Source organism: Oncorhynchus mykiss, chromosome 6 (genome assembly GCF_057628025.1).
Source record: "Oncorhynchus mykiss isolate SJ-2025 chromosome 6, ASM5762802v1, whole genome shotgun sequence".
Lineage (NCBI taxonomy): Eukaryota > Metazoa > Chordata > Actinopteri > Salmoniformes > Salmonidae > Oncorhynchus > Oncorhynchus mykiss.
In genome coordinates this window covers 60,617,037-60,631,529 of record NC_143027.1, presented here as the reverse complement: position 1 = coordinate 60,631,529, position 14,493 = coordinate 60,617,037, and the positions used below count along the sequence as shown (strand labels likewise).

The following is a 14,493-nucleotide window of genomic DNA, read 5'->3' as shown; positions in this document are numbered from 1 at the left end:
CTAAAAATTGTCAAAGATCCCAGCCACCCCAGTCTGTTCTCTCTACTACTGCATGGCAAGCAGTACCGGAATGCCAAGTCTAGGACAAAAAGGCTTCTCAACAGTTTTTACCCCCAAGCCATAAGACTCCTGAACAAGTAACCAAATGGTTACCGGGACTACACTTTAACTATACATTCGTGTACATACTACCTCAATTGGCCCGACCAACCAGTGCTCCCGCACATTGGCTAACCAGGCTATCTGCACCGTGTCCCACCACCCACCAACCCCTCTTTTTACGCTACTGCTACTCTCTGTTCATCATATATGCATAGTCACTTTAACCATACCTACACGTACATACTACCTCAATAAGCCTGACTAACCGGTGTCTGTATATAGCCTTGCTACTGTTATTTTCAAATGTCTTTTTACTGTTGTTTTATTTCTTTACTTACACCCCCCCCCCACACACTTTTTTTTTGCACTATTGGTTACTGTAAGTACCTGTTGTATTCGGCGCACGTGACATATAAACTTTGATTTGGTTTGAAATAATGCAGGAAATATCTTCTCTCTCTCCAGCCCACCACTATACTTCCTTGGCGGGTAATTAGGTTAAAAGCAACACTTCAATAGGACAGCAGAATGTACTGGAACTTCTTAAAAGGTATTGTAAAGATCTCGTTATGTCTTAGGAACAAACAAAACACTGGATAAGACAGGTCAAGCTTCAATTAGCGCCTCATGTTCCTGCCTGCTGGCACCTGGCACTGGGCCCTAGGTCCTGGGCCAGGGTCCCCCTAGCTCCCGGGGTAACTGGGGCCATAGCAGATGGAGGGACAACACACTGAGGACACTACAGCCAGAAAACACTGACCAAGCGTTCTCTCATAATGCCACCTAATGCCGCTGCTACTAAAGTATTAACATCAATACATTGAGAGAAACATCAGTCAGAAATATCGCACTAATTGGAATAAATGCTCTTTTACAACTTAGTTACTCCTCTCGCATATCAGGCTGATGAAAAGAAAGAGTACAATAAATTGCCACTGAAAAAAAAAAAAAAAAAAACACCTGCAAGTAAAACTCCTCCAATTTAGGTAAGCAATTTGCATCAACAGTAGCTTGTGTCTCAGCATGAGAAATGTGCATCTCTACTAGTAGAAGCCCAATTGCAAAACAAGCTTATTCAGGAGTGCCACTTCCAGACTGCAAATATAAATGAGTTTAATCTCTGCTTCATTTGAGATTTTCCCAAATTAAAATCATTGAAATGTGACACAGTGGTGCTGATGGAGGGAGAAGGCCCCTTCAGACTTCTCACACTGCACGCTTGGTACCGACACGTGTCCTCTGCATACAGATTGCGTTTCACACACTCGAACTTTCCAAGCATCTGGAAAGCACCTTAGTTCTCAGAGGCATAATCCTGCTTTGCTCACAAATTGTAAGTAACTAAAATATATATATTAGAGGTCGACCGATTAATCGGAATGGCCGATTAATTAGGGCCGATTTCAAGTTTTCATAACAATTGGAAATCGGTATTTTTGGACACCGATTTTTTAAATATTTTTTTCTTTACCCCTTTATTTAATCTTTATTTAACTAGGCAATTCAGTTAAGAACACATTCTAATTTTCAATTACGGCCTAGGAACGGTGGGTTAACTGCGTTGTTCAGGGGCAGAACGACAGATTTTTACCTTGTCAGCTCGGGGATTCAATCTTGCAACCTTACAGTTAACTAGTCCAACGCTCTAACCACTTGCCTCTCATTGCACTCTACGAGGAGCCTGCCTGTTACGCGAATGCAGTAAGCCAAGGGAAGTTGCTAGCTAGCATTAAACTTATCTTATAATAAACAATCAATCAACCAATCATAATCACCAGTTAACTACACATGGTTGATGATATTACTAGTTTATCTAGCGTGTCCTGCGTTGCATATAATCGATGCGGTGCGTATTCGCGAAAAAGGACTGTCCTTGCTCCAATGTGTACCTAACCATAAACATCAATGCCTTTCTTAAAATCAATACACAGAAGTATATATTTTTAAACCTGTATATTTAGCTAAAAGAAATCCAGGTTAGCAGGCAATGTTAACCAGGTGAAATTGTGTCACTTCTCTTGCGTTCATTGCACGCAGAGTCAGGGTATATGTAAGAGTTTGGGCCGCCTAATTTGCCAGAATTGTACATAATTATGACATAACATTGAAGGTTGTGCAATGTAACAGGAATATTTAGACTTATGGATGCCACCCGTTAGATAAAATATGGAACGGTTCCGTATTTCACTGAAAGAATAAACGTCTTGTTTTCGAGATGATAGTTTCCGGATTCGACCATATTAATGACCAAAGGCTCGTATTTCTGTGTGTTATTTTGTTATAATTAAGTCTATGATTTTATAGAGCAGTCTGACTGAGCGGTGGTAGGCACCAGCAGGCTCGTAAGCATTCATTCAAACAGCACTTTCGTGTGTTTTGCCAGCAGCTCTTTGCTGTGCTTCAAGCATTGCGCTGTTTATGATTTCAAGCCCATCAACTCCCGAGATTAGGCTGGTGTAACCAATGTGAAATGGCTAGCTAGTTAGCGGGGTGCGCGCTAATAGCGTTTCAAACGTCACTCGCTCTGAGACTTGGAGTAGTTATTCCCCTTGCTCTGCATGGGTAATGCTGCTTCGAGGGTGGCTGTTGTCGATGTGTTCCTGGTTCGAGCCCAGGTAGGGGCGAGGAGAGGGACGGAAGCTATACACTGGCAATACTAAAGTGCCTATAAGAACATCCAATAGTCAAAGGTTAATGAAATACAAATGGTATAGAGAGAAATAGTCCTATAATATCTACAACCTAAAACTTCTTACCTGGGAATATTGAAGACTCATGTTAAAAGGAAGCACCAGCTTTCATATGATCTCATGTTATGAGCAAGGAACTTAAACGTTAGCTTTTTTACATGGCACATATTGCACTTTTACTTTCTTCTCCAACACTTTGTTTTTGCATTATTTAAACCAAATTGAACATGTTTCATAATTTATTTGAGGCTAAATGGATTTTATTGATGTATTATATTAAGTTAAAATAAGTGTTCATTCAGTATTGTTGTAATTGTCATTATTACAAATACATGAAAAAATATATTTACATTTTATTTTTTTAAATTGTCCGATTAATCGGTATCGGCTTTTTTTGGTCCTCCAATAATCGGTATCGACGTTGAAAAATCATAATCGGTCGACCTCTAATACACATACTGTAGACCTATCTCCTCAAAGAAATTGAACTATGAATGTACCCCAATACATGGTTCAATAGCCTGAAAAAAACACTACTTCAAAAGAATAGTCACTATGTAAATTATGACTAAGACAATCATTTCACAGAGGAAAACTGTCAACCTAAAAAAATATATGAAGTAATTGTAATGTTAGCAGATTTCACTTATCTTAGACGCAAATCCAATGTACAAAAATAGGAACTTAAAGATGTGTTACATGGGTTTTGTATAATTCCACCCAGTAGATTTGAAAGTAGCGCTCACGAGCCAAAATGGGTCCCTGAAAATGTTTCGCAATAAACTGTGTACAACACCATCCATTTATGTTATGTCCTGCAATTCGTAAAATATGTTACACATTTCCAAGTGCTTAAGATCCAGTTCAATCTCTTTAAATACCATAGTATGAAAAAGCATAAAGATGTATATTGTATATGGTAGGAAACCGCCAGGAGTCCGATGGGGGGACATTTTGTTTTTTACATATAGTAGCCTGTGTTTCCATCTTTTGTAGCTCCTTTGATAGAGCACGGTGCTTGTAACACCAGGGTATTGGGTTTGATTCCCATACGTATAATGTAAGCACGCATGACTAAGTCACTTTGGATAAAAGCATCTGCTAAATGGCATATATTATACTACAGTTTCTGTCCTTTTCTGACACAGCTTGTGAAGACAACAATCCCTCCCAGTCCCATCACTCTTTTTCTCATCCCTCCTCTCCAAGTCCCATCCCTCAAATCCCAGTCCCATCCCTCATATCCCAGTCCCATCTCTCATATCCCAGTCCCTTCCCTCACCGTCCTATCCCACCCATCCCAGTCCCATCCCAGTCCCATCCCCCTCCTCTCAATATGTCTTCAGTGATTCAGTGCTAGACCCTGCTGAGCCCTTCTGTCCACTGACCCAAGCTAACCAGCTCAAGGTTGCACAGCCCGACAGGGACTGGCCATGGGCCTTCACAGCATCAGTCCAGCACACATTTGCTATAAACACACACGCAACTCTAGACTCTTTCATATACACAGAACATACCAAATATTAGGAACACCTTCCTAATATTTTGCTCTCAATTGAGTGATTTCCTCATATGACCTGTAACTCAGTTAAATCTTTTGAAATTGTTGCATGTTGTGTTAATATTTTTGTTCAGTATACATAGACACAATCCTATACATACACATGGACGTTCCCATGAGCGTGCACACAATAGAGACACACCAAATAAAATGCACTCTGTTGTTGCTCGCCATTTTTTACGAGCACGTTTAGATCAAAGGGGTTATGACCTGAATGTACATATACTAAACTTGCATCACTGTACGTGTGTTACTAGTGGGTTGTTTAAAATAAGCTTGACAAGGCACTAAGACAACGCTATCTCATAAGCTATCGGCAGTGACGTGCCACACATTGTAAGTGCGCAGACAGCCAAGCAGGAGCCACGTTTTTGATTGTACTTTCTCAAGGTTGGCATTTAAAAGCACACTTTACTTCCTTGCATTTAACATTTCCAGGTAGCATGACAAAGGCTGACTTAATGAACTTGGTTTGGGATATGAATGCAACAGTGGCGGTACCGACACCATCACATCACAGAAATTGAAAAAGGTGGGGATTGGATTCTTTGCCATGTAATTATGGAGGGATCCTTTGCTGAGAATTTGATACGCATCGGCCTCTCTCTCTCTCTCTCTCTCTCTCTCTCTCTCTCTCTCTCTCTCTCTCTCTCTCTCTCTCTCTCTCTCTCTCTCTCTCTCTCTCTCTCTCTCTCTCTCTCTCTCTCTCTCTCTCTCTCTCTCTCTCTCTCTCTCTCTCTCTCTCTCTCTCTCTCTCTCTCTCTCTCTCTCTCTCTCTCTCTCTCTCTCTCTCTCTCTCTCTCTCTCTCTCTCTCTCTCTCTCTCTCTCTCTCTCTCTCTCTCTCTCTCTCTCTCTCTCTCTCTCTCTCTCTCTCTCTCTCTCTCTCTCTCTCTCTCTGGGCATGCTGCAGATATATTAGGTTTAGTCTACAATCCTTATGACAAAAAAAAAAAAATCAATTTATATTAAGCTGAGCCCTATGAAAGCCTCCTTGAGCCTGGGCTTGTCAAACCTGGTGTATTTGATGTAATTCCCATTGAGATTCTGCTGGGGAGACTGGGAGAGATAGGCAGAGACTATGAACTGTTCTGTATGGGTGCTGCAGCTGCGTCACCCAGGGAGCGGACACACCAGCCCAGACACTCCTGAACATGCACTTGCCATGAAAATGCCGTCGTTTCTCCCCAATACAATAAAGCCCTCTAAGCTGACAGCGCCAGCCCACATTCAAGTACCGTTTTGCCATTATGGATTACAGTCCTATTAAAATGGGGGTGGAAAACGAGACTGACAAGTCACCTACGTGGCAGTAATTGTCATAATAATGTCAAAGCCCTTTTCCCTTTTCCAGCTCGCCACCCACAAGCCGTTTTCTTGTTTGTTTTTAATGCACCGAGCCTGGTGTGCAGTAACATTGGCATGGCAACTGCAGCAGCACGAGCGAGTTAGGAGACCCATATGACTGTGCCATTTAAACGGGGTCTGCTCTGGCACATGTGACTGACCTGGCTCTAACCCCAGCACAGTGCTCATCATGACAGATAATTGATATGCCCAGACAGGGATGATGACACACAACTGTTGTTTTTACCCAAATAGAGACCTTTCTGATAAAGGGCACTGGGAGAGGGGGAGAGCACACGATGGGCCACATTCAGTGAGACTCACAAAGAGAATCACATTCAGCAGCATGGAACCCCATGATAAAAGATCAAACTGTGTTTGCCTGGCGAGGAGGTGGTCAACTTTGTAGATGCTTGCCTTTGGAAAGACAATGAAAGCCAAATTGGAAGTTATCCTGCTCACAGCTCACTATCCATTAGTGGGCTGCCGAGTGCTTGAGATGTATCACAACCGGCCCATAGGATGGCGCACAATTGTCCCAGCATCGTCTGGGTTTGGCCGGTGTAGGCCGTATTTGTAAATAAGAATTTGTTCCAAACCGATTCGCCTAGCTAAATAAAATGTTAAAATATTTTTTTAATGATGGCCAATAAGCCAGACAGGGAGCAGGGAAAAACCACTGGGCCAAATGTATAAAAAGACATTAATGCGGCTTTGATTTGGGACCGAGGCCTTGTAAAATTGTGATCAACTTTTGAAGTCACGTTAAGTGAGAGATGGCCTGCTCTACTGTGCTGTCAGAGGGAGGTCCAGCCCTGCTCTACTGTGCTGTCAGAGGGAGGTCCAGCCCTGCTCTACTGTGCTGTCAGAGGGAGGTCCAGCCCTGCTCTACTGTGCTGTCAGAGGGGGGCCCAGCCCTGCTCTACTGTGCTGTCAGAGGGAGGTCCAGCCCTGCTCTACTGTGCCGTCAGAGGGGGGTCCAGCCTTGCTCTACTGTGCTGTCAGAGGGGGGTCCAGCCCTGCTCTACTGTGCTGTCAGAGGGGGGTCCAGCCCTGCTCTACTGTGCTGTCAGAGGTCCAGCCCTGCTCTACTGTGCTGTCAGAGGGAGGTCCAGCCCTGCTCTACTGTGCCGTCAGAGGGGGGTCCAGCCTTGCTCTACTGTGCTGTCAGAGGGGGGTCCAGCCCTGCTCTACTGTGCTGTCAGAGGGGGGCCCAGCCCTGCTCTACTGAGCTGTCAGAGGGGGGTCCAGCCCTTCTCTACTGTGCTGTCAGAGGGGGGCCCAGCCCTGCTCTACTGAGCTGTCAGAGGGGGGCTCAGCCCTGCTGTACTGAGCTGTCAGAGGGGGGTCCAGCCCTGCTCTACTGTGCTGTCAGCGTGCCATTTGGCAGCCCTGTCCTGCTAATTAACATTATTTATCTTTGGATGCAAGGGAAAAAAATAACATCCATCTGTTCACAACCATTCAGTATGTCACATCAAAACAGGGAAAAAACATTGTCTGGATAATGCATATAAAATGGTGTCCTCAGAACAGCCTAATCTATGGCGAATTGAAATCCCTCTAAGGTTTGTTCTACTATGTTAAAACATGCAAATGTAGTCCCTGTGCCCAAGAACACTAAGGTAACCTGCCTAAATGACTACCGACAAGTAGCACTCACGTCTGTACACATGAAATGCTTTGAAAGGCTGGTCATGGCTCACATCAACACCATTATCCCAGAAACTCTAGACCCACTCCAATTTGCATACCGCTCCAACATATCCACAGATGATGCAATCTCTATTGCACTCCACACTGCCCTTTCCCACCTGGACAAAAGGAACACCTATGTGAGAATGAATTAATTGACTACAGCTCAGCGTTCAACACCATAGTGCTCTCAAAGCTCATCACTAAGCTAAGGACCCTGGGACTAAACACCTCCCTCTGCAACTGGATCCTGGACTTCCTGATGGGTTGCCCCCAGGTGGTAAGGGTAGGTAGCAACACATCCGCCACGCTGATCCTCAACACGTGGACCCCTCAGGGGTGCGTGCTCAGTCCCCTCCTGTACTCCCTGTTCACTCATGACTGCATGGCCAGGCACAACTCAAACACCCTCATTAAATTTGCTGATGACACAAGTGGTAGGCCTGATCATCGACAACAATGAGACAGCCTATAGAGAGGAGGTCAGAGACCTGACCGTGTGATGCGAGGACAACAACCTCTCCCTCAACGTGACCAAGACAAAGGAGATGATTGTGTACTATAGGAAAAGGAGGACCGAGCATGGCCCCATTCTCATCGACGGGGCTGTAGCGGAGCAGGTTGAGAGTTAAGTTCCTTGGCGTCCACATCACCAACAAACTAACATGGTCCAAACACACCAAGACAGTCGTGAAGAGGGCAACTTATTCCCCCCCAGGAGACTGAAAATATTTGGCATGGGTCCTCAGATCCTCAAAAGGCTTTACAGCTGCATCATCAAGAGCATCCTGGCTGCATTACTACGTGGTATGGCAATTGCTCGGCCTCACCTCCAACCGCAAGGCACTACAGAGGGTAGTGCGTACGGCCCATTACATCACCGGGGCCAAGCTTCCTGCCATCCAGGACCACTATACCAGGCGTTCAGAGGAAGACCCTAAAAATTGTCAAAGACTCCAGCCACCCTAGTCATAGACTGTTCTCTCTGCTACCGCATGGCAAGTGGTACCGGAGCCCCAAGTCTAGGTCTAAGAGGCTTCTAAACAGTTTTTACCCCCAAGCCATAAGACTCCTGAACAGCTAATCAAATGGCTCCCCGGACTATTTTCATGAAAACATTGTTGGTTAAGGGCTTGTAAGTAAGCATTTCACAGTAAGGTTTACTACACCTGTTGTATTCGGCGCATGTGACAAATACAATTTGAATACATTTTCCTTTGTTCTACAATGGATCTGAGTGACACAAAACAAACCTGTAGCATGGAACCCAGAATGCAGAAAAGGTATGAGCAAGGGGTTTAGAGTTTGACTTTCAAAAGCCTGGAAAGTTGGAAAAAGACATTCTGGGTTACTGTCGGGACTGTAAAATTAATTCCCCAACATCATTGTGCATTTAGTAGAGACACTAAAATCGACAACCTCAAATGCCTACCATGTTGCGCCTCTCTTTCTCTGAAGGGGCTTCTTTGTGCCTCATACCGTGATGGCCAATTGAAACCCTCTCACCTTCAGACCTTATCACAGATGCAGGGCTGAGTGACAGCGCTGTGCTTTGGACATTTTCCATTAACCTTGTTCTGTGGCTCACAGAATCACTCAGTTAAAGAGAGAGCTGTTTCTGTTATGGGGACTAGAGCTATACGGAATTGGCTGCCAGAGAGCAACTGTACAGTAAACGCATCCGATACTGTGACTAGGTGTGTGTGTGATGACAGTATGTGTACGCATGTAGAAAAGAGAGATGACCTGTATTTATCTGCTCATTTCATTGGTGGTGGATGAGGCGAGTTCCCCCACAAAGTAAAGCCCTTTGAGGTTACATAAAACTCCAATGAATTATTATGTGTTTGAATGCGTCTTTGCGTGTATTTGTGTTCATATGTGTCCTTCTTTGACTCAGTATTACGGTAGTGAAAATGTGTGTCTGATTAGCTAATCTGGTGTATACTTGTGTATTACGTGCATTGTGTATTACGTGTTTGCTGGGCTTTGATGGTGTGTGTGTGTTTGTGGGTGGGTGTATATTTTAAGGCATATGGCTTAATGATATCTCCTCTCTGGCTTTTGTTCTGTGTTTATTTGGAGAGTGTTTCCTGAAACTCCCTGGGGTGTCTTTGATCTGACTCAACCTCTGAGCCGAGCAAACGCGTCGCTTCTCATGTGGAACAAACCACAGTCAAGGAGCATTCATTTCACATTCTCCTCTTTTACGCTACTGCTACTCTCTGCTTATCATATATGCATAGTCACTTTAACCATACCTACACGTACATACTACCTCAATTAGCCCGACTAACCGGTGAATGTAAATAGCCTCGCTACTGTTATAGCCTCGCTACTGTACATTATATAGCCTCGCTACTGTTATAGCCTCGCTACTGTTATAGCCTCGCTATTGTACATTATATAGCCTCGCTACTGTACAGTATTTGGCCTCGCTACTGTACTGTTATAGCCTCGCAACTGTACAGTATATAGCCTCGCTACTGTACTGTTAAAGCCTCACTACTGTACTGTTATAGCCTCACTACTGTACTGTTATAGCCTCACTACTGTACTGTTATAGCTTCACTACTGTACTGTTATAGCCTCGCTACTGTACAGTATATAGCCTCGCTACTGTACTGTTATAGCTTCACTACTGTACTGTTATAGCCTCACTACTGTACTGTTATAGCCTCACTACTGTACTGTTATAGCCTCACTACTGTACTGTCATAGCTTCACTACTGTACTGTTATAGCCTCGCTACTGTACATTATATAGCCTCGCTACTGTACAGTATATAGCCTCGCTACTGTACTGTTAAAGCCTCGCTACTGTACTGTTATAGCCTCACTACTGTACTGTTAAAGCCTCGCTACTGTACTGTTATAGCCTCACTACTGTACTGTTATAGCCTCACTACTGTACTGTTATAGCCTCACTACTGTACTGTTATAGCCTCACTACTGTACTGTTATAGCCTCACTACTGTACTGTTATAGCCTCGCTACTGTACAGTATATAGCCTCGCTACTGTACTGTTATAGCTTCACTACTTTACTGTTATAGCCTCACTACTGTACTGTTATAGCTTCGCTACTGTACAGTATATAGCCTCGCTACTGTACTGTTATAGCCTCACTACTGTACTGTTATAGCCTCACTACTGTACTGTTATAGCCTCACTACTGTACTGTTATAGCCTCGCTACTGTACTGTTATAGCCTCGCTACTGTACTGTTATAGCCTCGCTACTGTACAGTATATAGCCTCGCTACTGTACTGTTATAGCCTCGCTACTGTACAGTATATAGCCTCGCTACTGTACTGTTATAGCTTCACTACTTTACTGTTATAGCCTCACTACTGTACTGTTATAGCTTTGCTACTGTACAGTATATAGCCTCGCTACTGTACTGTTATAGCCTCACTACTGTACTGTTATAGCCTCACTACTGTACAGTATATAGCCTCGCTACTGTACTGTTATAGCTTCGCTACTGTACTGTTATAGCCTCACTACTGTACAGTATATAGCCTCGCTACTGTACTGTTATAGCTTCGCTACTGTACTGTTATAGCCTCACTACTGTACTGTTATAGCCTCACTACTGTACTGTTATAGCCTCACTACTGTTATTTTTCACTATCTTTTCACTGTTGTTTTTTATTTATTTATTTACTTACTTATCTATTGTTCACCTAATACCTATTTTTTACTTAAAAATTGCACCGTTGGTTAGGGCCTGTAAGTAAGCATTTCACTGTAAGGTCTACTAGACCTGTTGTATTCGGCGCACGTGACAAATAAACTTTGATTTGATTTAATGGTTTCTAAATACTAAACTACCCAGATACACACACACACAAACACACACAGATCTGTGTCTAATGCTTACTGGGCTTGACATTCTGGGAAGTGCATAAAATATATACACTACCAAAAATAATGTACTATTTGTATTGCTTAATAACAATTTAACACACAGTATACGGGCTCTGGGAATTTCATGACGTTTCAATTCAGAGCTGCTGAGCATACAAAATTGCACTATATTCTTCGTAATATGTAGAGCACTAACGTTACATAAATAAGACGTGTACTATGTGAATCCCATTCTCTCGTGAATTATCTCGAAGTTCTCAAGGCATCACCTAGATTTGTTACCACATTACACATGTAATGCATAGCATCGGGCTTGCTGACCAGTCCAATCTAAATGTAACCACACTCGTCATTCTAATGTAGCGTTAATGTGTGTTATTCTATTCGCAGCACAGCAGAATCTAGCTGCACTGCCCTCTTCCATTCGGGAACAATTTAGCAGGTCCAGTCTAATGTATCATGGAATGGTCTTATGTAGAGTGTGCATTGCAGACATGATAATGCAAAGTAGATCAGAGAAATGGGAACACAAATCAACCATAGATTCCATGTGAAAGCGCAGCGCGCCCACGCACGCAGGCACCGCCCCCACAGACCAAAGGGTTAGTGATGTAAAGGCAACGAGACAGCCGCTCCACGCGCTTGTGTACATTACGCAATCCCCTCCCATCGTGCCCTCTCTCCCCCGTTCCACCGAGAAAGGCTTGAGACGGTACTGTCGGGCCAACCGCTCCAGGGTGAGCTGCTTAGCTGAGCATTTGCATCATGAATAAAACAACAACCTGTTTTTCCACTGAGGTGAGATAGACTGTAGATTCCTGCAGGAGGAAAGGTACACTGAAGATAAATTATGTAGACTCCTGATCTCTCTCCCTCCCATTGATTTTTTACCTCTCGTTTGAGCCTTGAGCATTTCAACACAGGTTTGGAATAACACATCAAAGTTTGTCCTAGAAAATCCGAACATGACATCCGAATCAATGATATATAGAATGACGCAGACTCATGTATACACGCAGAGGGGGTATAGTAGTCTGCAGTAGTTCCCTTATAGCAGGAGAATTATTTAAGCAAGGTCTGAGGAGGTGTGGTATATGGCCGATTTACCATGGCTAAGGGCTGTATCCAGGCGTTGCGTCATGCGTAAAGACAGCCCTTAGCCATGGTATTGGCCATATATCACACCTCCTCAGACCTTGCTTAAATAATTCTCCTGCTATAAGGGAACTACTGCAGACTACTATACCCCCTCTGCGTGTATACATGAGTCTGCGTCATTCTATATATCATTGATTCGGATGTCATGTTCGGATTTTCTAGGACAAACTTTGATGTGTTATTCCAAACCTGTGTTGAAATGCTCAAGGCTCAAACGAGTTAACTCCAATGCTTCCCACAGTTGTGTTAAGTTGGTTGGATGTCCTTTGGGTGGTGGATCATTCTTGATTCACAGGAAACTGTTGAGAGTGTAAAACACTTTATATTTGAGTTGTCACTGTTGAAATTCGAGGCCGTCTATGCATATTCATGAGGCTAAGCACTCACTCTCCATTGGATACAAGCGGTTGACATCAACACTCCTCATCAAATATTTTTTTTTAAGTATTCAAATAACCAGATGTATCAACCAATTCAAAGTGAGAAACAAGCGGGAGCTTGACAGCCTGCCATTCTGATCTGTGGACAACGAACCCCATTGTTAAGGCGGAGACACAAGCATCTTGTCGTTATATCTAGTATCTCTGATTGTAGTGATGGCCAAACACGGCTGATCATAGGATGGTCACATGGGAATGGGAGTCTAACCTGATTGGAGTATCTCATGCTGACGTTCCTCTGATCCTGTCGGGGTACGTAGCGTTTGATGGGGTCGATGTCTTGGGGGCTGATCAGCTCATCCACTGGAAAAGAGACATGGCAGAATGGAGGGGTGAACACACAGAGAGCACACTAAAGGTTCCAACTGATACACTGGACATACACCCCATAAAATGACCTTTCCTTACAAAAGTCATTACTTTGTAATGAGAACCCATTAACCTGTGAGCAACTTCACAAACATACAACAAACACATATGTTGAACTGAATATCTGAACTCCGTAACCTCTGCAGTCTGACGTGACAACAGTATAGTGAACACCCCAGCGAGCATGCTCTATAGAGAATACCTCTCCAGCCAGCGGTCAGAGAAGGTATTTGACAGTGAGGCGAGGTCAGTGAAGAGAAGACAGACAGAGAGACTGACCCAGCAGCCTGGCGATGTTGAAGAGGGCCTGGCCCCACAGGAACAGCATGCCATCCTGGCCCGTGTTGGCAGGGAAACGCTTCTGGCTCCCGTGCTTCTTCTGCTCCGCCTCCACAAAGTCGGCAGGTACGCGGTAGTACTTCGGGATGACAGCATGGCCTGATCCACGACACACAGGACGGAAATAGATACACTTTACGGTGCTGGGTGATTACAAACATGTCGAATAGAAGGCACTAATGGAATTTCCAGGAGGTTGATACATCGAAAGGAGTGCAGTTTACGTGTCTGCTGCTCAGGAGAAAGGAGTGGGAGTTATCTATTCAAAGGTATCTTAGCAGACACACATGAAGAAATGTCAAATTTCCAAGAAAGAACGCACCGGGAGTACAATATTTTCTCTGCATAACAAACGCAAAGACACCACAAAGCCAAAGGAGGTGACAACTCTGTCTCCAACCACTGAGAAGTATTCCTGAAGCAACATGCATCCTTCAGAGGCTATTGGCTCCTGAGTCTTTTAATGTGGTTTCTTAACTGAGGAAAAATACAGCTTTGTGTGAAGGCTAATATAAAAACGAGCTCCTTGAAATATGAGAACAGCTTTCGTGCACTCAGCATGTGGGAGATTAATATGGATATTGTATTAAGTGTAATATGAAAATAACAGTAATCTTCACAACCAAAATGTATGTGCACTTCTCAAAGACTCCCACGGATGCCAGCATGAATGTGTATGTGAGAGGGACTAATAAGTGTTTCCCCTATATTAATTTAGCAGCGGCGGCCCACCACTGCTGAATTGTTGCCACCGCCACAAAAAAAAATTGGATGTCATTTTTTGCAATATAAATATTCCTGCTCGAACAGCTAGCATGTCATTGTGCTAACGCTAGTAGCAATACACCCCCCCCCCCCCCCCCCCCCCCCCACCCCGCCACCCTTACCACCACTGCTGAAAAAAGTCCTAGGGGAAACACTGC

At 43.9% G+C, this 14,493-nt stretch overlaps 1 protein-coding gene across 4 annotated transcripts in view; it reads right to left on the bottom strand.

The window, feature by feature from the left end:
* The window catches only part of LOC110526270 (phosphorylase b kinase regulatory subunit beta), an 81,124-nt gene that overhangs the window by 24,760 nt on the left and 41,871 nt on the right, over positions 1-14,493 (bottom strand). For all 4 annotated transcript variants that reach the window (XM_090238439.1, XM_036980624.2, XM_036980623.2 and 1 more), the window contains 2 exons: positions 13,511-13,669; positions 13,071-13,165 (listed from right to left, as the gene is read on the bottom strand). In XM_090238439.1, coding sequence (XP_090094565.1) covers positions 13,071-13,165; positions 13,511-13,669 — 254 coding nt within the window. The remainder of the gene's footprint in view (positions 1-13,070; positions 13,166-13,510; positions 13,670-14,493) is intronic.